At 34.7% G+C, this 24,534-nt stretch overlaps 1 protein-coding gene across 3 annotated transcripts in view; it reads left to right on the top strand.

Annotated features, from left to right (window-relative positions):
- Positions 1–23,610, top strand: part of LOC123532892 (radical S-adenosyl methionine domain-containing protein 2-like) — a 90,764-nt gene extending 67,154 nt beyond the window's left edge. For all 3 annotated transcript variants that reach the window (XM_045314491.2, XM_053518451.1, XM_045314492.2), the window contains 5 exons: positions 13,207–13,343; positions 13,666–13,758; positions 14,377–14,526; positions 19,088–19,120; positions 22,705–23,610. In XM_045314491.2, the coding sequence (XP_045170426.2) occupies positions 13,207–13,343; positions 13,666–13,758; positions 14,377–14,526; positions 19,088–19,120; positions 22,705–22,869 (578 nt within the window). In that variant the 3' untranslated portion in view covers positions 22,870–23,610. The remainder of the gene's footprint in view (positions 1–13,206; positions 13,344–13,665; positions 13,759–14,376; positions 14,527–19,087; positions 19,121–22,704) is intronic.
- Positions 23,611–24,534: the final 924 nt, after the last annotated feature.

Here is a 24,534-nt window from a genome sequence, read left to right as displayed (position 1 = left end):
TTAACATTACCTAAATAGTTGAAAGTTTTGACAACTCTATATCAGATCCCGTATACGTCTAGTTATAACTTTTATTCAAAACTCCACCTTTTCTAAATACAACAATTTTAGTCTTATTTACAGTTAGGTTCCATTTTGTACAATATGTTTCTAAGCTATCTAAGAAGTTTTGTAAACCTTGCGCAGACTCTGAACAAATAACGGCGTCATCTGCAAATAATAACAAGTAAATCGATATTTGATCTAATGTTATACAATCATATAAATTTTCTTGCAGTGCATTTTCCAAATCATTCAAAAACAGACTGAACATAGTTGGAGAAGTAATTTCCCCTTGAAACAGACCAATTTCACTACTGAAAAATTCTGACAACGTATCTACATGTTTCACACACAATATAACCTCTTCATACATTGAATAAATCACAGAAAACAATTTACCATCAATTCCGCAATGTATTAGTTTATACCACAGACAGTTTCTGTCAATTAGGTCGTGTGCCTTTTTAAAGTCGATAAAGCAGCAAAATAGTTTCTTCTTATCGTTTATAAATTTTTCAATTAAAGAATGTAGTATAAAAATAGCATCTACAGTACTGTAATCTGTTTTAAACCCAAACTGGGCATCCGTAATCTTGTCTTTATCCATAGACCATTTCTTCAGTCTTTCATTTATAATTACAGTTAGTGAAAAACTTCGCAAAACAACTTCGATATTGTAATGCCCCTATAGTTATTTGGATCTGAGGAATCACCCTTTCTATGTAAAGGAATAATGAACCCCGACGACCAACATCTCGGAAAGGTTCTACTATCAAGAATGTAGTTAAATAGCAACTGCAAAGGATTTACAATATCATTTATATTTGCTTTAAAATATTCATATAAAATATTATTAGCCGAACAAGCTTTATTACTACCCAGGCCTTTAGATGCCAGTACAATCTCTTCAACAGATATAGGTCTATCAAGTTCTTCAGATGCTGCACTGTTGCGTTCCGATGCTAAAAAAGTTTTAACAAAGTCATCACACTCGGTATTTGTTTCACGTTGGTCGTGGTCGGAAGAGAGACCTTTAAAATGCTCATAGAAAGAGTCAACTGTTATTTGTTCACCTCGACTTCTGTTTAAATGTCTTCCAGAATTCACGTGGCAATTTATGTTTCATTGTATTTAGGGATTGGGCAAATATTTAATTAAAATTGTTTTTACATTTACGGCAATAATATTTATAGTCTTTCTTCTTCATATAAACGTTCGTACTTGTGTCATCATTTGGGTTGATATTATAATCATACACTGCTTTTTTATACAATTCATGTTTCTCTTTGCATACTTCGTTACACCATTTTTGCCTATTTTTATCTGTATAGGCAAAATACACATCCTTCCCTTTTGGGCAGTTCTCAAAATACTTCTTTCCTTTACTACAAATGTATGTAAAAACTCTGTAAATTTATTAACAAGTACATCGGGTACTTCTGCCTGAGAAATATATAAATATTCACGTAAATGCACGAACTGGTTCAGGTGGAGTTTGTATTTTTGTAAAAAGATGATTTGCAGAACATTTTAGTATTGAAATTTTAGACAAAAGCTATGAGGGAATTTATGGTTAAGTTTTAAATCTAAATATAATGAGAATATTTTTACAATTTGTGGTTGCTGTTTGCCACCAATGGGATCTTCTAGGTATGTAGATGCACATGATTATTTTGACCGACTGTTAAGTAATATATAGAGTATCAGAAATTACGTAAATTTTGAAGATTCTAGGTGACTTCAATGCACGTCTGTTTGATATGTCTGAATATATTGAAGGTTTACAATTTGTCTCCTAGAAATGTTGTAGATTTTACCAAAAATATACAAGGCGATATTTTCTGTGAGTTTTTAATTAATAGCAATTGTTGTGTACTGAATGGCCGTCAAAGCATTACTAATGATTTTACGTGTATTTCGAAAAAAAGAATGTCTGTTGTCGACTATATTGTTATACCATATGAAGATTTGTCCTTGTATTCAAATTTTGAGGTCACGAGAGTATCAGATATTGCACAGGCGGGAACAGAAAGTAGAACCATGCCAGATCACCCGTTGTTATCTTGCTTGTTTGATCATAATATGTTCTGTGAGAAACAAAATATGTCAGAAAAAAATCTGTACTTAAAACGTCAATTACGAAATATGACACAAATTCCTTGCCTGTAGATTTTTGTCAGGACGCTTGTTTTATTGAAGCTTTAAAAAGTAAGATTTCTTTGTTTGAGTGAGACTCTTCTCATCAAAATATTGTCGATGATTTTTATGACTCATTTAGCATGAACATTAAAGATGAAATGAGTAAAAAGCTTACCAAAAATGTTAGAAATGTTGTATTTGGAGGTAGTAAGAAAAGGTATAGAGCTTTGCAGCCTTGGTGGAATGATAATTTGCAAGAATTATGGGATAGTATGTGTGAGGCTGAAAAAAATGTTAGTCAAAGCAAGAGGTATTGATAAGTCCAATTTGAAGAAGATATATGTTGATAGACGTAAACTCTTTGACAAGAAAGTGCAAATGTATAAGCGCCAGTATTGGTATAAATTGCAAATGGACCTTTTGTCAGATGCCGAAAACAATAAACCTGAGTTTTGGAAGAACATCGGTAGATTGGGTGTAAGAGATAACCGGCAAAGTTCTGTACCATTTGAAGTTGTAAGATGATTCTGGGATTTGTACTTCTAATCCTGTTTTAGTTTTAAATAAGTGGAAAACAGATTTTTGTAACTAACTGAATACTGACACGTCTGTTGAAGGTACAGCAGATAATGAAAGCAATGTATATATAGATGATAGTACTGATCAAGAATATTCACATTGTTTGATGTTAAAAATGCTATTTTAAATGTTAAAAATAATAGAGCAATGGGGTATGATGAAATACCAAGTATTGTTTTTAAAAATGAGGTTATAGCACAGTATTTGCATTTCTTGTTTAATTTCTGTTATAACACCGGCAAAGTACCAAAGGCTTGGGGTAAAAGCATTATTTACCCTATACCAAAAGGATCTACAACCAATGCTACGGATCCACAGGGGTATTTCTATCACATCATTTGTATACAAAATTTATTGTTCATTGTAAAATAAGAAACTCACCTCTTTTGTTGAAAAAAAATAGTATTTTATTTGAAGGCCAAAATGGCTTCCGTAAAGGTCGAAGTATCATTGATCATCTATCGACTTTAACAAGTATTAAATGCCATAAAACGTTTGTACAACAATGTTATGTGCGCAGTTAGAGTTAATAGCTTTCTTACAGAATGGTTCCATGTAAACACAGGGTTGAAGCAAGGGTGTGCAATATCACCGGTGCTCTTTAATCTGTATATAAATGACCTTGCTGTTCAATGAATAAAGGTACTGATATTGATGGTACGAACTGTTCAATTTTGTTGTTTGCTGATGATATAGTATTGATAACAGATAATCCTGAAAATCTGCAATGTCTACTGAATGTATTTAATACTTGGTGTGTTGATAATAGAATGAATATAAATGTTGACAAATCAAAGATAGTACATTTTAGAAATCCGTTTGTCAGTAGAAGTGATTTTGTCTTTAGATGTGGGGATTAAGTAGTTGAGTATGCCTCTCAGTATAAGTACCTTGGTCTTGTTTTGACTGAGCACATGGATTTCTCAGTCACAGCAAAATGTGTAGCTAAGTCTGCTGGGAGAGCCCTTGGTTTACTTATAGCGAAGGCACATTCGGTTAGTGGATTTCCGTATCAGGCGTTTACTAAGCTTTACGAGTCAACCGTTGTACTGATTATCACTTACGGTTCTGGTATATGGGCTGTTGAAGATTTCAGCTGTATTAATTCTATCCAACTCAGAGCAGCTAGATATTTTCTGAATGTAGGCAAATATACACCAAATGCTGCAGTAATTGGTGATATTGGGTGGCAACCAGTGACTTCTAAGGTTAAGAAAACAGTTGTACAGTTATGGTCAAGATTAGTAAATATGTCAAGTGATCAAATGAACAGAAAACTATTTGTATGGTCTAATAGTGCTAGTAATAGAAACTGTAAAAATGGAATTTTAAAGTTGTAAAATTGTTTTTAAAATATAACTTAAATGAACATGTACAGATTGACCAGTTTTCCTCCAAACATGAGATATGTGAAAAACTGATATGAAGACTATGTTAGTTCATGGCATGCAGAAGTTAACCGGGTAAATGCTCAAAGAGGAAACGGCAGAAATGAGTTAAGATTTTACAGATCATTTAAAACATCTTTTCAAGTTGAGCCATATTGCAAGTCAGTGTTGGATAGATCTCACAGAGGTGCGATTGCTAAGTTCCGTAGTGGTACTGCACCAATTAATATTGAAATTGGGAGATATAATAATGTTATGCCAGAGAATAGAAGAAAGTGTACATATTGTCATAATATTGGAATTAATGTTGAGGACGAGATGCATGTGTTAATGCATTGTCCATTGTATATTGATATAAGACAGCAAATGATGCATAAAGCTTGTCAGCAGTTTGCTAGATTTGATGATTTAGATGATTTAGAACAGACAAATGTACTTTTAACAAAGGAGTCCATTGTAAATTGCAGGGCCAAAACCTGTTTTCAAATGCTGGAAAGGCGGCGAGATACTGTATATGATTCACATGTATAATTTTTTTTTAGGGTTTTAGATCACAATAATATGTTGTTTTTTGATTGGTCTTTCAATGTCATACTGAAAATGTTAAATTACACATCTTTTGGTTTAGTGGGGTGTATTACAAGCCCTCCTTCAATACATTTTGGTTCGATCGTGCCACCTAGTCGTCATTTTGGCATTCATGTAATCAATTCAGATAATTGTAGATACCAAATCAAGCTCCAATTTTGTACTTGTCCTTATCGCTTTAACGAAACGTTAGATGTTTCAGTGTACCATATCACAAAACATACATATTATTTATGTATAGAGTGTAGTTTTAAGTGGTAATTTTAGATTTTAAGTGTTGTAGGTTGTACATATATCTCATATAACTCTGTTTAGAGTGGCAGCACTCATTGTATTGTATAAATGTACATCTGTGCTGATGAGAATAAATAAATAAATGAATTGAGAAATATCATTCAGCAAGCTGTTTTCTAAGTCACTTATGCCATCTTTGACATCATTTATAAAAGCATTTTTTATATTCACTATTCCACTTATAATATATGTTTTTTTTGAAGATGTATATGGTAAACTGTATTAATACAGAGAGAAAACGAGATCAGTGCATGATTCGAAAAAACATTAAAATCATTTACTTTAAAGTCGACGATGTCCTTGAAATTAACCTCATCCGTCAAAACATAATCTACTAAGCTTTCTCCATTGTGTGTCATGCAAGTCCGTGTACCGATACCGTTATCGTTATGTAACCTGCCCTTAACAATACGTATATTTGTTGACTTACACAAATCGATTAACAGTTCTCCAAATCTATTCGCCGTCACGTCACAAGTTGCACGTGGGAGTGGTGTACCGATGTAAAATGCGTCATCATTTCCTATTATTCGATCGTTATCAATATAGTCATGCTTTTTATCAACCCTAGAGTTCAAATCACCTAATAAAAAGACTTTTCCTAAAGAACTATATTTGTTAATATCAGATTCATTTTTTCTAAAAATATCCACGTCATATGTATCATGAATCGGAGAATTTTCTAGCGCTATAATTTATATGTTACTGCAAGATATATGTCTTTTTCTACTTGAAAGTAAACTTTATCAAGTTTAAGCCAAATTAGACAATCAATGTCATTTTGAACAACTTTTATCCCCCTTCTGCAATTTCCCTTTATATAAACTATAAGCCCTCCGCTAGATCTCCTAGCTCTTCTATGTTGAAAGCGCCTATACGCTTATATTGGATTACTGTATCCCTTAAGGTCAATTTTCGACTTTTTATTTGTCCATGTTTCAGATAAGCATATAATATCATAATCCTTCAGTATATCTAGAAGTTCGGACGAAGATCGTTTCGCCTCGCTAAACCCTTCAACATTCCATGATAAACAGTTAAGAGTTAAGAACACTCTCACGTGCGACCTACTTTGTACCGTTACCGTTATATAATTTCTTATTGATGTACAATTTGTCAACCTTCAAAAACGCCTCATCTCCGTCTTCACGTGCTTTTTTCATGATTGGGATTAACTTTTGTCTGGTTTCCATGATTTCCCTGGGGAATTGTTAACTGACCCCGAATGTTGTGCCGGCTAACTGCTTTGAAGATTTCCTCACTCTCTCTATCTGGATAGTAGGCAAACTTCGCAACAATTGGTCGAGTTTTATGTTGACTGTATTTCCCTAGCCTATGTGCCCTGTGTAGCTTTATGTTAGATTTTGCATCTTCAGTTTTCAATTTTTCTTCCATGAAGGATAATATTCCTCACAGTTTTCATTTTTCTCTTCGCCTAGATTATAAAAGATCAAATTGTCTCTCATACTTCTACATTTTAAGTCTATAATCTCGGCTTTTAGGTATTCTGTGCTTTTTTGCATGCTTTCACCGTTTTTCAACGGCTGTATCATCTTGTCAAGCTCATCCTGCCTTTTGCTTATGCTGCCCAATAGACTGGTGTCAAAGGCACGGTTATTTTCGATGTCCTGAAATTTGGACTCTGTAATATTAATCCGCTTGCTCATGGTGTCAGTTTTTAGCGTTAACGAGTTGACACTAGCCTAGGCATTGTACCTAATTTAAAGAATATTTAAAAAATGAAAGCGAAAGTAGAAAGTTAATATTTTCTTATCGACTTTTCTTTCATAATTTCCATTTAAAGCGGAACAGTTTACTTTCATACTGTATTGAATAATCCATTAACATTATACTTACCGTTTAAATGCATGAAAAATCCTCATGGTACCCGTAAACTTATAATTTGTTGATAACCTCTCAGTTTTCGGCCGATTTCACGTGAAAATACGAAACCGGTGTTGACATAAATGTTCGAATTCCGGCGGTATTCGATTGTGTAAATCGGCTCTAGTACTATGTCTAAATTTAATAATTTAGTCTAGCCTGAATACTTTCTAAATGGGTTAATTCCTTGTCCATTGAATCTAGCCTTTGTATGATAATTGACATCAGATCACCCTGTGCATTTGGGTTTGTTGGGACGTTTCAAGGTGAAAAAAACTGGTGAAGCTGCATTCATAGCCATATATTGATTATTATAGTTCTGATATGGCAACTGAGGTGGTAAACTATAGCTCTGACTTGCCTGAAATTGACTGCTGCTCATATTTAGTGTTCCTAGTTGAATTCTTCCGCCATTTTGTTCCATTGTGTTTGAACGTTTTGACACAGATTGAACATTATCTGGTGATTCTTTCGTATTTTCCCGTTTTCTATGCATTTGAACATTTGACCAACACTAACGTATATCCATGTAACATATTGTCCTTATGATAAGAAGTCTAATAACACTTTTAATCCAACTTTTTATAGATTTTCAAAATTTGCAACCATTGTTCGCACATGCGCACTATATAAATCACTTAGCTGTCCGTAATACAGCAAATGAGTGTTGTCCAAGAAGCGGAATACTATCCTAAATATTAAAATAGTTTTAGAGTTTCAATCCAGTATCTGCATTAGTTTTGGAGATAGTAACTTGCATGCAAAACTTTAACCAAAATACATATCAGAGTTACCGTCCATGAACGGGCTCAATCAAACCGAGCCTGCAACATTTTCGTTTTTGTCGTGTTGAGCGACCTGTGGAGTTTCCAATTTTCTATTTTATGAGACTTGACCCAGTGAGGTTGGTAACTGAAAATGAAAAAAAAAAGAAGTTTCAAAGCTATATGCATTTAAATGATAGCTATATGTACTTGCATGCAAAACTTTAACCAAGGTGTGATGCCAGGGTGAGTAGAATAGCTCGACTATTCTTGGAATAGTCGAGCTAAAAATGTTTATAAGGACTTCAGAACATAAATAAACTTTTTCTTAGAAAAAAAAACCCTGCTATATAAAGCCTTCTGAATCAAATCCTGACGAGTTGATACTATAAGATGATGAAAAGTCAGAAGAGACTATAATCATCTCACTGTTTACCAGATGTGCACGGGTTTTTCATGCAGTATAAATGTCATGTCCTCATTACAGGCAAACATATTTACAGCTGCGTAACATGTTGGGCATTTTATTATGATAAATATTACATGACAACGTTTAGAACGTGATGGTGTTTCTTCCTTTATTTATATGTTTTCAAACCCACATATAATACAACGAACGTTTTAAAAACCCGAAGCCAATCTGAACTACATAAAACAAAGGAGCATGTAGGTAAGTCAGATATCATTCTCGGAATAGGTCTTCATTGTGTTTATAGACCTATGAGGGGATTTGCAAACCACTTTCGCCACACTCGCTCGGTTTACAAATCCCTCACAGCTCTATAAACACCATGCAAACCAACTCCTCGAACAATAATTACTGGGAGTTGCGCATCCGAGTTTTAAGTACATCTGAGCAAAAGGTGCTCAAGGTGACTTATTCTGGTAGCACTGTGTCCGTCGTCCGTCTTCGTCCGTCCTTCACAATTTCACTGTTAACACTCTAGATGTTACAATTTTAGCATATTCATGATGAAACTTAGTCAGAATGTTTGCGTTAAGAAATTCTCGGCAGATTCTGAAGCTAGTTCATCCTGGATCAAACACAAGGTGACTAGGTCAAATCGTAGAGTATCATATTTTACAATACCTGGTCAGAATGTTTGTCTTTATAAAGTCTGCATCAAGTTTGAATCTGGATTATCCAGGATCACAAATTATTGTCATCAGGTTAAGATATAGCACAAACATACTAGAGGCAATGATTTATGTTCAATCTTTCTAAAACCTGGTAAGAATATTTGAATTTATAAAATCTACAAGTAGTTTGAAGATGGATTATCTGGAATTAAAAACTGGATCAGGAGTTTGTATCATAGGAGAAAAACATTGTTCACAGTCTAGAGGAAATATTTTCTACTGGATCTTATAAAACCGGGTCAGAACGTTTGCCTTTATACAATGTAGGTTAACTTTGAAACTTGGTCAAACCTTAGGTCACTAATTGAAAAACGTTGTTAACACTCTAGAGACTAAAGTGTTTACCTGATCTACATGAAACATAGTCGTAACGCTTATCTTAATCAAATCTAGGTAAAGTTTGAATCTTGGTCATCTGGGGTTAAAAGGTAGGTCAATATGTTAAATCTTAGAAAAACATTCTAAACACTCCAGATGACATATTTTCTACAGAACATAGTTGAACAAATTGAAAGTAGGGTTATCTGGGATATAAAGCTAGGTCACTAAACCATATCATAGAAAAATATTCTTAACATTCTAACTGCCTAGTTTTTACCTTATCTACATAAAAATTGGTTAGAAAGTTTTTCTTTCTATAAAATCTTGGTCAAGTTTAAAACTCGGCAATCTTTGGTCAATAACTATGTCACTAAGTTAGATTATAGGAAAACCTTCTTAGCATTATAGAGGGAATATTTTCTATTTGATCTATATGCAATTTAGTCACAATATTTGTCTCTATATAGTCTATATCAATTTTAATACTGGGTTCTGGTATTTAAAAAAATGCCATTATGTTATATCACAGAAAAATAGAGACTCAGTGGCCTACTTCTGACCCAGTTTCAAATTCGTCCAAAGGTTGTTAAGACAAACATTTTGGCAAAGTCGCAATCTAATTTTGCCAGAGTTGTAATCTCGGGAGTGTTCAAAGAAAACGACAGCGGACAACGGACACAGTGTGAAAACACTAGCTCACTCTGACTATTTTGTTCCAAATGCAAATCTTCTATTGTTGAAGAACATTTCAATTAAGTGTAATGATGATATGTCAAATACTTTTGGCAATATGTGTAACACAAATTTTCTCTGACGGAAAGACGGACGGACAAACAAAGCCAAATCTAAATTTCCCACAGCAATGTGGTGGCATGATAAGTCAGACATTATCACCATTATGGACACGTTTTTTCCCCCACCACACATAATATAGTTAAATCATGCTGAGATGGTCCCCTTGAAATAGTGATCGTCCCAGGTGTCCACAGTCCACTTCGTTTTAATTCGCAAGTCCAAATGGTACCCACTATGTAACCTTGCTAAAAGACAAGACAATAGGTCGAATAGTGGGTGAGGTCAAGTTGTTCTCCGAAACAAAACCGGGATAAAACATAACATCGGAAGGAAAACTTGCAGAAAACACGAATTACAGGAACATCTTTTGTGGTACATGTTTAGAATTGTAAAAAATAGGGGAACATTTTTAGTTCTTACCTAGGTACTGTAGTCCGAAAAATGAAAAATGATTACTTATACATTGTTTTGAAACACAGTAGTAGTTTTTAACAGGTGTACATTCCTTTTCGTTTTTTTCCATTGTGTTGAAATGTACACGATGTATAAAATTTTCAACTACCGGACTATCTTGAGAAATATATTTGGTATTCAGTAACCGCAAACTTAATGACAAACTTTTTTTGAAAAAGAAGTTTGATATCTACAATGAAAAGATAATGGATAGTAGAATTACCCAACACGATCCTTGAAGATAAACTTTCCTAAAAGACTTTCCTACTTATCTGCTTAGTCTAACTAATTCAGTATATAATTCACATGAGGGAAGTAATTAAAAAACTTTGTAAAAATTTCATCTTGCCAAAACAATGAACTTACTGTTTCAAAAATTTAATATAATGGCCGGTAATTTAATTATGATAAATGTATGCATAAAATCTCTGTCAAGTAACATTTCTGTTTACTCATTTACTTGTAATATGCAAATTAAAACTTTATTTTACGGCGTAAACAAAATTGGCAAGAAAAAATGAATGTCCCCAATAATGTGTAAAATGAATTTCCTTACATGATTAAATTTAAAAATGAATTTACCGAAGCATGTGTAAAATGACCTTCCAATTATGTGTAAGGTGAATTTTCCCATTTATTTGTGAAACAAACTTTCCCATTACTGACTAGCATTACATACGGTATTTTTTAAAACATACGGAAGCTTAATTACAAGTCAGTAGTCAAGTGGTATCAAAGTGTTTAAACATAACGTGTCTTGAAAATCAAATTTTCAGAAATTTGTATGACATGATTTCTCCTGAGTTAAGTACGCTGGTATTTAGTTCAGTAAAAATAGACCAATATACTGTTTGTATAAGGAAGCAATATTGAAAATTGATTTCTGAAAATAAAACACGCCTGCCAAATAGTTTATGAGCTGAAACAGATAAGTTTAAGTGGACTACTATAAAGTAATATATTGTTGCTATCTTATGGCATTATAAATAACTTGTTTGATATTGTCGTTCAATTGATATACGTTTGAATGATATCAAATATTAGAAATAACGACTACGGTGAAAAACAAAAACATGTTTACAACTCTTTTAATTTCATTGTCTACTTGAATTAAGGCTGCATATTTCTGCATCTGTATACTTTTAAAAAGCACTTTACATGCACTCCAGAACTTTAAAAATGCCTCATCCATATATGGCATTAATTTCATTCTTGCAACATTTATTCATTTTTTATATTCGTTAAATCTGATCCGATATAGTGGTTTCTTTTATGGTACTTGAGGCGTGACCGTTGTCGTCTGTAGCTCGTACTGCAACATATTCTTCTCAAAATCTTTTATTGAAACCAGAAGGAAAATGCCGCTGTACGTGTTATACCCTAACCTAGGTATACTATAAGAACCAGGCCACGTACGGGAAAATATACTAACCCATTTCAACCTAAAACACGCGGTTCGATAAATGTGTACTATGGATATTGAACAAGTTGTTATTTATCTTCCATTGTGTTAATTATTTATTATATCAGAGAAACAACGCGTAGTTTATAGATTCATCAACGCTAAAGAAAAAACTTGGATGAATTTCTCTTATGATGTTCTGGTCTATATCAATAAATTATTCTGAATGGCTGAAGTGAAATGTATGTCAGTCGTCGTTTAACTAAACGTGTACGCTAAAATATGTATATATAGCATAAATGTGCTCTTCATTATTTGAGGAAATAAAAGAATTTAACATGCGCACACAGACTGGATGTTCTTTAGGGAAGTTCACGCAAGTTGTATCTTTGTAACGTTGACGAACGCATAAGATATGCGGAGTATCTCTGCAATATGAAATATTGAGACAATGTGACTGGTGCACAATGGACGTTAAATTACCGATTGTTTAATATGCTGGGTACCATGCGTTTTAGGTTAGAAATGTACGATTGAAATAGGTTAGTGCATTTCCTCGTTCATGAGCATAGTTCTTATAGTATACCTAGAGGGATATAACATGTACAGTTTCATTTTCTTTCTGGTCTGGTGCCTGTGCGTTTGACACACTTTAAATGACGTCAACGTCACATACTTAGGTTTGTTGCGACGTAAAAATCAATTTATCGTCTTATCATCGGAGAAACTGATCAATCTGTGTATATTTTAAAGGTGTATATATAGTCAGTACAATTTTTATCAAACATTGATAAGTTTAATAGCAAACGATGATATGTTTGATATCAAACAATGAATACATTAAATGTCAAAGTTAAAAGTTGATATATCTAATATCAAACGATGATATGTTTCATTACAAACGATGAATTATTTTAAGATCAAACGGAAATTCGTTTAATGTCAAACAATAATATGTTTTTATATCAAACGATGATATGTTTAATATTCAACGTTGACATGATCAGTATCAAACGATGATATATTAAATATCAAAGTTAATAACGATGATATATCTAATATCAAACGATCATGAATATGTTCCGTTCAGCTGGCTTACGGAAGGTCGGTGGTTCTACAAAGGTTCTCGCCCGTTCCTGAAACTATATCCGGTAGGACCCTGGGTTCTTCCTCCACGAAAAGCTGGAAAGTCGCTGTATGACCTATAATGGTGTCGGTTCAACGCTAAAATAATTAGATAGATTTAGAGTTTTACAGAGTATCATTTCAGTAAACCGTTTTGGGAAGTTCTGATATTTCACATACAAGCGAGGTTTCGAACCCACATTGTGTGGGGCAAATGATTGAAGTCAGCGACCTTAACCACTCGAACTACAGAGCTCCCCTGATATATACTGAAACATGTGGTATTTTACAGGAGAGTACCTGGACATTCTGGCCGTGTCATGTGACAGTTTTGATCCAGACACCAATGAAAAGATAGGGCGACAACAAGGGCAGAAGAATCACTTGGATAGTTTACTCAGGGTTAGACGTCTGTGCATGGAGTATAAGGTCGGTTTGTCATGTATACTGTCTTTCATGATTTGTTAGCATCGTGTGTGATTCTGCCGTTTTTTATCTATATAGTTTTAACATCTAAAGTCAATTTAAGACGAAAGACAGTCTGCATCTTTGGTGTAAGTTTCAGTTCTTGAATTTCTCATTAGCAAAAAAGTACGCATGAAAACGTTTCGAATTATAAAACATTGAGGGAGGAAAATGCTCATTAATAATCTTATAACAGCCTTCTGCAGTAGTGCTCAGAACAATTAATAATACAATATAACATCAGATATAATGGGATCGAGATTAAAAACTATTTTCCTGTATGCAGGTCGCCTTCAAGTTGAACACTGTTGTGAACACATACAATAAACATGAGGACATGACAGACTGCATTCTCCAACTTGATCCATGCAGATGGAAGGTAAAATCAATACAAAATTATTTTTTAAATTATTATTATCATTATTGTTATTATTATTATTATTATTACACCAGATTTATATAGCGCCTTTTTCGTGATAAACACGTTCAAAGGCGCTTTGCATAGCGCAGTGGCAGCAACTCAGGGCGCCAAATTCAGTCTCTACTAGTACAGACACAAGCGATCTGAGACAGGCCTGCCGGCCTACTTGGCCTATCTCTATGCGGATAGACAGTCTGGTTTTTTAACGTGCCCGATGTATTGCACCCGTATATACGCGAAGCCGTCTTTCCTAGGAAGACACCGTAACGCATAGTGCAAACACTGTACCTGAAAAATATAACAAAAGTTAAATGGACTTTGTAAGACTGTTTAATCCCATTTCAGTATTGTATGGGAAAAAAAACACAGAAAAAATGAAAGTTTTGCAATGTGTTAGTTATTTGCAATGATATCATTAAGATTAATTCTCAGACTATGATATTTTACTTTACTTTTACTTAATTCACTTTCATGTAATTAAGGTACCATGTGAACTCGACGTTGACAATGTCATGTTTGTAACGTAATTCACGTACATGTACTTTTACATTCATCTGATTAACCATACGTTTACAGGTATTTCAGTGCTTGTTGATTGACGGGGAGAATGCAGGACAAGATGCTCTCAGGAATGCGGAAACATTTGTGATAAATGATGAAGAATTTGACAAGTTTCTAGACATGCACAAGTCTGTCAAATGTCTTGTACCAGAATCTAATGAAAAGGTAAACATATTGACAAGTTTCTCTGGCTGCATAAGGCTATCAAAGTCTTATACGAGGGGTTTCAGAAAATGTTTAGATTGTCCATATAAAATATAGAAACTTACACATCCCCTCAAAATATTCACTTTTAATTTCCTTCCGGGCTATCAATGGCCTGAAAGCCACAGAGTAGTCTTCCCTTGGTATACAGGGCCGACACTGATACACTGTGCTACCAAGGGCGCTTCTGGAATGGTAGCAACACCTAGTCATCTTTTCCTCAGCAAAGGAAAGAAAAAAAAGTCACATGGACTTAGGTCGGGCGAATATAGAGGGTGCAGCAATTGATTGACCGGCTGATCCTGTATTTACTGCTGTACAATATTGCTCTTGTATGAAGATGTGTCATTAATAAGGCAGATGCCCCGTAAACCAGTTTGTGTGCGACGTTGACGTAATGCTTTCTTTCGGACTCCTGTAAAATTAGATAGATATCGGTAATTGGTCGGAATATTGATAGATAGATCCGAAATCGGCCCGATGTCTGACCGATAACAAAAATATGGACTACACAATTTTTTTCTTATAATGACTAGTGTTTTGTGTGTAAGATAGGAATGCATAAGAATGCCTTCAATTAATACCTGATTTTCAAACATATCAAAATCAACAAAGGTCCGATATTATCCGGATTTCGTCACAAATGCAGTAAATAAAAATGTTACATCATAACCTTGCTGTGTTACAATATCACGGAGAACCATATTTAACACATGAATGAATTGATAATTGTGCTAATGATTAACATATCGCTTCTTTTTTGCATACTTGTACGCATCCGACATCGTAACTATTCAGGAATTTGGCAAACATTTCAAAACAGTCTATTATTAACAATAGAGAATATGAATGATCATTACTATAACAATCTGAAAGTATATAAAAGTCACGAAAAATGTATATAAGGGCTTGCGTTGGGGATGGGGGCAAAAATGTAAGACAAGATACCGATGGGCAACACGATATCGGTCATATATAAAAAAAATATCGGTCCATTGATGCTAGATATGTTTGGCTTTTAAAGTAACTGTTTTTTTTTTATTATTGTATAGTAATACGAGGGTTTCAATAGAATATCTAACTACATGTACTTATAAATAACAGTAATGTGTATTGGTTAAAAACAACTTTTTTCCTAACACAGAGTTCATACGAAGTTCGAAACAAGATCTCTGTGTTTAGGATAGTTTTAAAAGATTTTATTGATTTGTTGCGTTGTAAACTAAGGATCTTACCTATAAAGCATGCTCGGAAGAATGTGAGATAGCCGTCAAGCTTATTTGAGTTGTTCCCTTTTAAACATAACAATTAGATTCTGTATTAGCACTTTTATACTCCCTTTGTTTAAAGTTTGAAATTTGAACAAGTTTTTACATTTGAAAGGATTTTTTCCCCAATGCATTCTGTTTAATGTTTGAAAATTTTAACTCGTTCCTGTGTTTCCAAATAATAATTTCGTTTTTAAATTCCAATTCTATCTTGGAAAAATGATAAGTAATGTGCTTCTCAGGCAGAACTGAATTAAATATTTCGCTTAAAAAATCCATATTTGTTTAATATCACAGCATTCCCAAAAGAGATGTTTTAATATTCCCGTCTTAGTTTTACATATGTGGCATATTCCGTTGGATTTGTTCATTAAGAATGATTTGTGGTCCGTGTAAATAACATTGTGAACAAATCTCCATGGGAAAGATTTCGTGCTCGGAAGACAATATGATTTATAAATGTTCATCCATTTTGGTCCCAATTGGTTCCAACTGAGAGAGGAAAGCCCTTAATTTTGTTCCCATTTCAGCTAGACTTTTAAGGGCTTTTAAGGTTTTAAATTCTTGCAGAATCTGCTTGGCTGGCATTTTCAGAGAACAACACATTTTTATGTAGGGCCTAATTTCCTTCAGAACTACCTCCGTGCTTACCATAACATAAAAGTGTATACGAGCGTGGTGTATCAAAACTCCGCTGTAACATATCTAATTATGTTTAAATTTTCAATGCACATGGCTATTGAAACCCCCTAGAAATCCGTAAACAATCGTGCTAGTACCTTTAATATATTCTACGGAAGCGCGTTTCTGAATTCCCTCGTGTCTGAATCTAACGAAAGGTAAACCCATCGACAAGTTTCTCTGGCTGTATAAGTCTTTCAACAGTCTTATATCTGACTCTAACGAGAAGTAAACCTATCGAAAAAACATATCTGGATGCGTAATTCTGTCAAAAGTCTTTTATCTGAATCTAACGAGATGTAAACATATCGAAAAACATATCTGGATGCTCATTATGCATAATTCTGTCAAAAGTCTCATATCTGAATCTAACGAGAGGTGAGCACATCGAAAAACATATCTGGATGCACAAGTCTTTCAAAAGTCTTATATCTGACTCTAACGAGAAGTAAACATATCGAAAAACATATGTGGATGCGTAATTCTGTCAAAATTCTTATATCTGAATCTAACGAGAGGTAAGCACATTGAAAAACATTTCTGGGTGCGTAATTCTGTCAAAAGTCTTATATCTGAATTTCACAAAAGGTAAACATATCGGCTAGTTTCTCTAGATGCGCAAGTCCGACAAATATCTTGTACAAGAATCTTAAAAGAAGACAAATAAATAGACAGGTGTCTGTGGTGCACAAGTCTGTCAAAATATGCCAAATGTGTAATATCGTAATTTTACCTACCTTAAGGTAAACACATTGCCAAGTTTCTAGACATGTACAAGCCTGTTGAGTGTCATGTATTTGAATCGAACCAAAAGGCATGGACTCACTGAAAGTGTATGGGGAGTGTCTTGCACTGGAATCCAACCAAAACAGAAAAAACAGTGCCAAGTTTCTAGACATGTACAAGCCTGTTGAGTGTCATGTACTGGAATCGAACCAAAAAGCATGGACTCACTGAAAGTGTATGGGGAGTGTCTTGTACTGGAATCCAACCAAAACAGGAAAACATTGCCAAGTTTCTAGACATGCAAAATTCAGTCAAACACTAAAGAAAATATAAACATTGAAAAGTTTCTAAGCATGCAAAAGTCACTTATATAATCTGAAATTTGATACTAATCGTAGAGCTTTTCTCATCGGAGATTTAATTATCTACACTATCTTGTCTACCTTGTTGAAAATAGGGAAAGTGCGAGGTTGGCAAGCCCTAAACGCATTTAACCCCCGGTTTCCTTCATATAGGTCGCTGACCGTTCTAAGGAGATGTTCTTATTTTCAATTTTAGTTCGTTTCGTATTTTATGTTAGGTATGTTGTCTTGTTTGCTGTTGGTGTTTCTTTCCTTTCCCCTCAGACCCCGCCCCCTCTCCACCCATCGCCTCCTTGCATTTACGCCTTCTCTCCTTTTACAATGAGTGAGTTTATGTGCCACCATAACTTTGGCCGGCGATGCACTGTGCGTGCGTGCGTTTGTGTGTATGTGTGTGTGTGCACGCGTGTTTGCGCTGCAGTGGCTTACGGTGTTGGGAGAAAGCTTTTTAAGAGCATGGCTTTCCCTGTTGAATATTAATCCTTGTTTTTTCCACTAACCCAAGCACCCCGCCCTATTTCTACCTCTTTTTGCATATACTCATAATGTACTTGTTCTTGGATTTTATATCAACCCGTCTGCTATATTTTTCCAATACAGTTTCTTTTTGTTGTGGGCCTACTTTGAGAAGCATGTCTCTCTGCCTGTTTTGGGGAGCTCTGTGATCCGGGAAATCAATCCATATCTTTTATTTTTGACGGTACCAGAAACTAAAGAAAATATAAACATATTGATAAGTTTCTAGATATGCGCAAGTCTATTAAAAGTCTTGTACCAGAAACTAAACAAAGTATGAATATAGTGACAAGATTTTAGACATGCACAAGGCTGTTAAATGCCTTGTACCAGAAAGTAAAGAAAATATAAATATATTAACAGGTTTTTAGACATGTAAAAGTCTGTTAAATGTCTTGTACCAGAAACTAAAGAAAATATAAATATATTGACAAGTTTCTAGATATGCAAAAGTCAGTTAAATGCCTTGCACAAGAAACTAAAGAAAATACAAACATACTGACAAATATCTAGACATGAACAAGTCCTCCGTATGAATTGTTCCGGGTTTAAATGTTTTTACATCTATCACGTCACGTTAAGGTCACAATCAGCGCGTTTAAGAATGCGACTATAGTCCAGCATACATTCATTCTAATAGCGCATAAAAACAGGAAAGAGCAAAGTTGAAAAGGGCACTGGGCTGTAATATTATAGATTTAGTTAATATTTGTTGATATTGTTCCCAAATGTTTATGGGGATCATGCACACATTTTTGATTATGTCATTAGAAAAAAAAAATAAGATGTGTATGTTTGACTTTTGTTCTATTTTGTTCTGCCTGATTGTATAGAAAACCTGCTAAATTTTTGTAATCACCTAGAGACATTTTATGTCCTCGGAGATAAAAAAATAACTGCCGATACAAAAAACATTATCCCTTATTGGAAATATATCAATATAAAGTGCTTGTACTTTTATTTTTCTAGATGCAGAACTCCTACTTGATACTGGATGAATATGTAAGTATGGGAGTGGGAGTACTTATCTAAATTAACTTTTACTGCAATATTTCGAAACTGAAAAATTACTTAATTTTGTAAGTAGTATTAGATCGAAAATAAAATCAAACTGAATGCACGGTGTGTTGTGTGCACTATCTATATATAAAAACACTCACGAAATCTGTAAAAAATATGTGGAATATATATACCAAGTACGTCCGTCACGCAGTAAAATCTATAAAACGTTAAAGATTGTAAATATTGACACATCTTTCACGAAATTATTTCATCAATTAAGATTAATTCTAATGTACACAAAAACTCATCAAATGTAATCGTTCAGAATTAAATGTCATGTTATAACTGTAACTTCTTAGATAACTGTAAGTTTTTAGCGATGGTTCAAAGTCTTACTGCAGTACCATATATATTTAATGCATAAAGTTTTAAGAACAGAACAGAACATAGTTTATTCAACCTGTACACATATACAGGTACATCGTTGTACAAACCATTCATATAATATTCATAATATACATGGTCATTTCAAAATAGATGTGTTATCGATAAGTATTTACAAACAATATACGGAAGCCCTGTACTGTACTGTTATATACACAAGCATTTTTAATTTCGTGTTAACATGTAAATGGTATAAAGTAACTATTCATTTTTAGCTCGACTATTCATAGAATAGTAGAGCTATTGCACTCGCCCATGCGTCGGCGTCGGCGTCGGCGTCCGCGTCCGCGTCCCGATTTTGGTTAAGTTTTGTATGTAAGCTGGTATCTCAGTAACCACTTGTGGGAATGGATTGAAACTTCACACACTTATTCACTGTGACAAACTGACTTACACTGCACAGGTTCCATAACTCTATTTTGCTTTTTTACAAAATTATGCCCCTTTTTCGACTTAGAAATTTTTGGTTAAGGTTTTGTATGTAAGCTGGTATCTCAGTAACCACTTGTGGGAATGGATTGAAATTTCACACACTTATTCACTGTGATGAACTGACCTACATTGCACAGGTTCCATAACTCTATTTTGCTTTTTTACAAAATTATGCCCCTTTTTCGACTTAGAAATTTTTGGTTAAGCTTTTGTATGTAAGCTGGTATCTCAGTACTTACTAATGGGAATGGATTGAAACTTCACATACTTGTTCACTGTCATGATCTGACATGCACTAAGCAAGTCCCATAACTCTGCTCTTTTTTTTCTCAAAATTATGCCCCTTTTTCGACTTAGCAGTTTTTGGTTAAATTTTTGTATGTAATCTGATATCTCAGTATCCACTAATTGGAATGGATTGAAACTTCACACACTTGTTCACTGTCATGATATGACATGCAGTACAGAGGTTCAATACCTCTACTTTGCATTTTACAAAATTATGCCCTTTTTTCAACTTTTGTATTCATTCAATTGACAAGGCTGTTGAATAGTCGAGCGTTGCTGTCCTCCGACAGCTCTTGTTAAATATGAAATTTAGGCTTAAGATTCTACTTTTTATTTTGGTAGAGTTTCTGCCTCAGTGCTGACGAAATCATATAAGAGTTTAAAAATCCGTCGTATCCTAGTTACAATAAAACTTACAAAATAGTAACAAAAGGTAGTTCTGCTAACTCTTGAAAATATACATGAATTCAACACATTGAGTACCATATAGATTCAATATGTATACATACTTTTTATGCCCCCGAAGGGAGGCATATAGTTTTTGAATCGTCTGTCGGTCTGTCCGCAATTTTCATGTCCGGTCCATATCTTTGTCATCCATGGATGGATTTTCAAATAACTTGGCATGAATGTGTACCACAGTAAGACGACGTGTCGCGCGCAAGACCCAGGTCCGTAGCTCAAAGGACAAGGTCACACTTAGACGTTAAATGTAATTTTTTATTATAGTGCATTGATGGGCGTGTCCGGTCCATATCTTTGTCATCCATGGATGGATTTTAAAATAACTTGGCATGAATGTGTACCACAGTAAGACGACGTGTCGCGCGCAAGACCCAGGTCCGTAGCTCAAAGGTCAAGGTCACACTTAGACGTTAAAGGTCATTTTTCATGATAGTGCATTGATGGGCGTGTCCGGTCCATATCTTTGTCATCCATGGATGGATTTTCCAGTAACTACGCATAAATGTGTGGCACAGTAAGACGACGTGTCGCGCGCAAGACCCAGGTCTGTAGCTCAAAGGTCAAGGTCACACTTAGACGTTAAAGGTCATATTTCATGATAGTGCATTGATGGGCATGTCCGGTCCATATCCTTGTCATTCATGCATGGATTTTAAAATTATTGGGCATGGATGTGTACCACAGTAAGACGACGTGTCGCGCGCAAGACCCAGGTCTGTAGCTCAAAGGTCAAGGTCACACTTAGACGTTAAAGGTCATATTTCATGATAGTGCATTGATGGGCGTGTACGGTCCATATCTTTGTCATTCATGCATGGATTTTAAAATAACTACGCATGAATGTGTGGCACAGTAAGACGACGTGTCGCGCGCAAGACCCAGGTCCGTAGGTCAAAGGTCCTAAACTCTAACATCGGCCATAACTGTTCATTCAAAGTGCCATCAGGGGCATGTGTCATCCTATGGAGACAGCCCTTGTTTTTTTTTCAATTAAAGGAATAATAAGGTGAGTAATTCCTAAAAAATAACTAGTCGCGATAGTTACAAATTATCGTAAAAGTTTTCTGGAAAATTTACATTCTTATCTCAATACGGTTTGCGAAAGTGCCCACAGCTGCCATTTATATAAGTTAGTTAGATATATATATATATACTTTCAGAAATATTCTTGATATTTCGAAAATTTCTGAAAAGTTTATCTCAAGAGCCTAATGTTTCCTGCAAAGAAAAAGCAGAAAAAATAATTGATTTCAATAATGTTTTCAGAAAAACATGCACAAATTTGTTGAAAACATTTTCAGGAAATAAAGTCTAGAAAATATTTATTGTTGAAATGTTTTAAGTTTACAATATTAACGTGATAGCTACCTAGCTATGTTGTAGCAAAAATATGCCAACATAATTACGGAAACTGAAAATTTGACTGATCACACTGAATTGTGTGTTATAGTTTTACGGTGATTAAAAAGGTAATGTACCGAAAACAGGCATGCAATGAAAACCACTGTGTTCAGATCTTGATTTAAAAAGCTATAGATCTAGATGATATTAGAAACCGAGGATTGAATGCAAAACTATCGCAACTTCTTTATTAGATATGAGTAAATCAGCCCACGAGATAAATTCAGTAAATGCATGATTGAAAACAAAAAGCTTAGTGAAATTGATAATTGATTAGATTTTATGCTGTTGGTAAATGGTTAAAACCATACCTCATTACCTGTAGCTGAAAGTCTTACAGTAAGCTGTATTTCAGGAAAGAAATTAAACGTTAATTATAAAACAAGTTTTATTTTAGTGGAGAACAATTACGAATATTTGAGACAATCATTTGAATATTTTTCATTTGACACGGGCGCCGTGTAATTGTTAACTGTGTTTCTAGTAAGGGTATCGTGTAGAGCTAATGAACAGCGACCCTCTGAGTTTGAAACGAATTTCTTTTTACATTGTAGATGAGATTTCTCGACTGCACTCAAGGTTCGAAACAACCATCGAGATCTTTGCTTGATGTCGGAGTGGACAATGCTCTCATGTTCAGTGGATTTGATGAAAGAATGTTCCTCAAAAGAGGAGGAAAATATGTTTGGAGCAAATCGGATATGAACTTAGAGTGGTGAAGTTTTGAAAGTAAACTTTGAACCTATATACAAATGTAGTTGCGATTAGTGCAGATAGTTCTGATATTTTTTCTATACTTGCAAAAATAGAGTTATTTCATTCTTGTGTTACCAGTATTCTGTTGTGATATTATTTATTTCTTTAAGTATAAATGCAAGGAAGGTGTCCACTGAATAACGAGATTTCAGTTGGTTTTTTACGAGTTTTAGTAAAGTTTCTCTTTAGCCCTTATCATGCTGGACACAATTTATTCTGCTTTTGTGACCAGTGTAGATCATGATCTGCCTTGCACATCCGTGCAGTCTGATCAAGATCTGCACTGTTGGCGATTTAGTCAGTATCTTTTCGGTAAGCACCCTTTTTAGCTCACCTGAGCACGAAGTGCTCAAGGTGAGCTTTTGTGATCGCCCTGTGTCCGTCGTCCGTCTGTCGTCAACAATTTGACTGTTAACACTCTGGAGGTCACAATTTTGGCCCAATCTTAATGAAACTTGGTCAGAATGTTACCCTCATAAAAATCTTGGACGAGTTCGATATTGGGTCATCTGGGGTCACCAGGTCAAATCAAAGGAAAAGCTTGTTAACACTCTAGAGGTCACAATTTTGGCCCAGTCTTAATGAAACTTGGTCAGAATGTTACCCTAAATAAAATCTTGGATGAGTTTGATATTGGGTCATCTAGGATCAAAAACTAGGTCACCGGGTCAAATCAAAGGAAAAGCTTGTTAACACTCTAGAGGTCCCAATTTTGGCCCAGTCTTAATGAAACTTGGTCAGAATGTTACCCTCAATAAAATCATGGACACCTTCGATATTGGGTCGTCTGGGATTAAAAACTATGTCACCAGGTCAAATCAAAGGAAAAACTTGTTAATACTCTAGAGGTCACAATTTTGGCCCAATCTTAATGAAACTTCGTCAGAATGTTACCCTTAATAAAATCTTGGATGAGTTTGATACTGGGTCATCTGGGGTCAAACACTAGGTCACCAGGTCAAATCAAAGGAAAAGCTTGTTAACACTGTTGAGGCCACATTTATAACTGTTTCTTCATGAAACTTGGTCAGAATTTACTCATGACGATCTCAAAGTTCAGTTTGAAGCTGGGTCATGTAGGGTCAAAAACTAGGTCACCAGGTCAAATCAAAGGAAAAGATAGTTAACACTCTAGAGGCCACATTTATGACCATATCTTAATGAAACTTGGTCAGAATGTTAATCGTGATGATCTATAGGCCATGAACAAATCTGGGTCAGGTGGGGTCAAAAACTAGGTCACCGGGTCAAATCAAAGGAAAAGCTTGTTAACACTCTAGAGGCCACATTTATGACTGTATCTTTATGAAACTTAGAATGTTAATCTTGATGATCTTTAGGTCTAGTTCGAATCTGGGTCATGTGGGATCAAAAACTAGGTCACCGGATCAAATCCAAGGAAAAGCTTGTTAACCCTGTAGAGGCCACATTTATTGCAGTATCTTCATGAAACATGGTCAGAATGTTACTCATGATGATCTCAAAGTCCAGTTTGAATCTGGGTCATGTAGGGTCAAAAACTAAGTCACCAGGTCAAATCAAAGGAAAAGCTAGTTAACACTCTAGAGGTCACATTTATGACCGTTTCTTAATGAAACTTGGTCAGAATGTTAATCTTGATAATCTAT

This window comes from Mercenaria mercenaria, chromosome 11 (genome assembly GCF_021730395.1).
Source record: "Mercenaria mercenaria strain notata chromosome 11, MADL_Memer_1, whole genome shotgun sequence".
Classification (NCBI taxonomy): Eukaryota; Metazoa; Mollusca; class Bivalvia; order Venerida; family Veneridae; genus Mercenaria; species Mercenaria mercenaria.
This window is presented reverse-complemented; position numbering and strand designations above follow the sequence as displayed.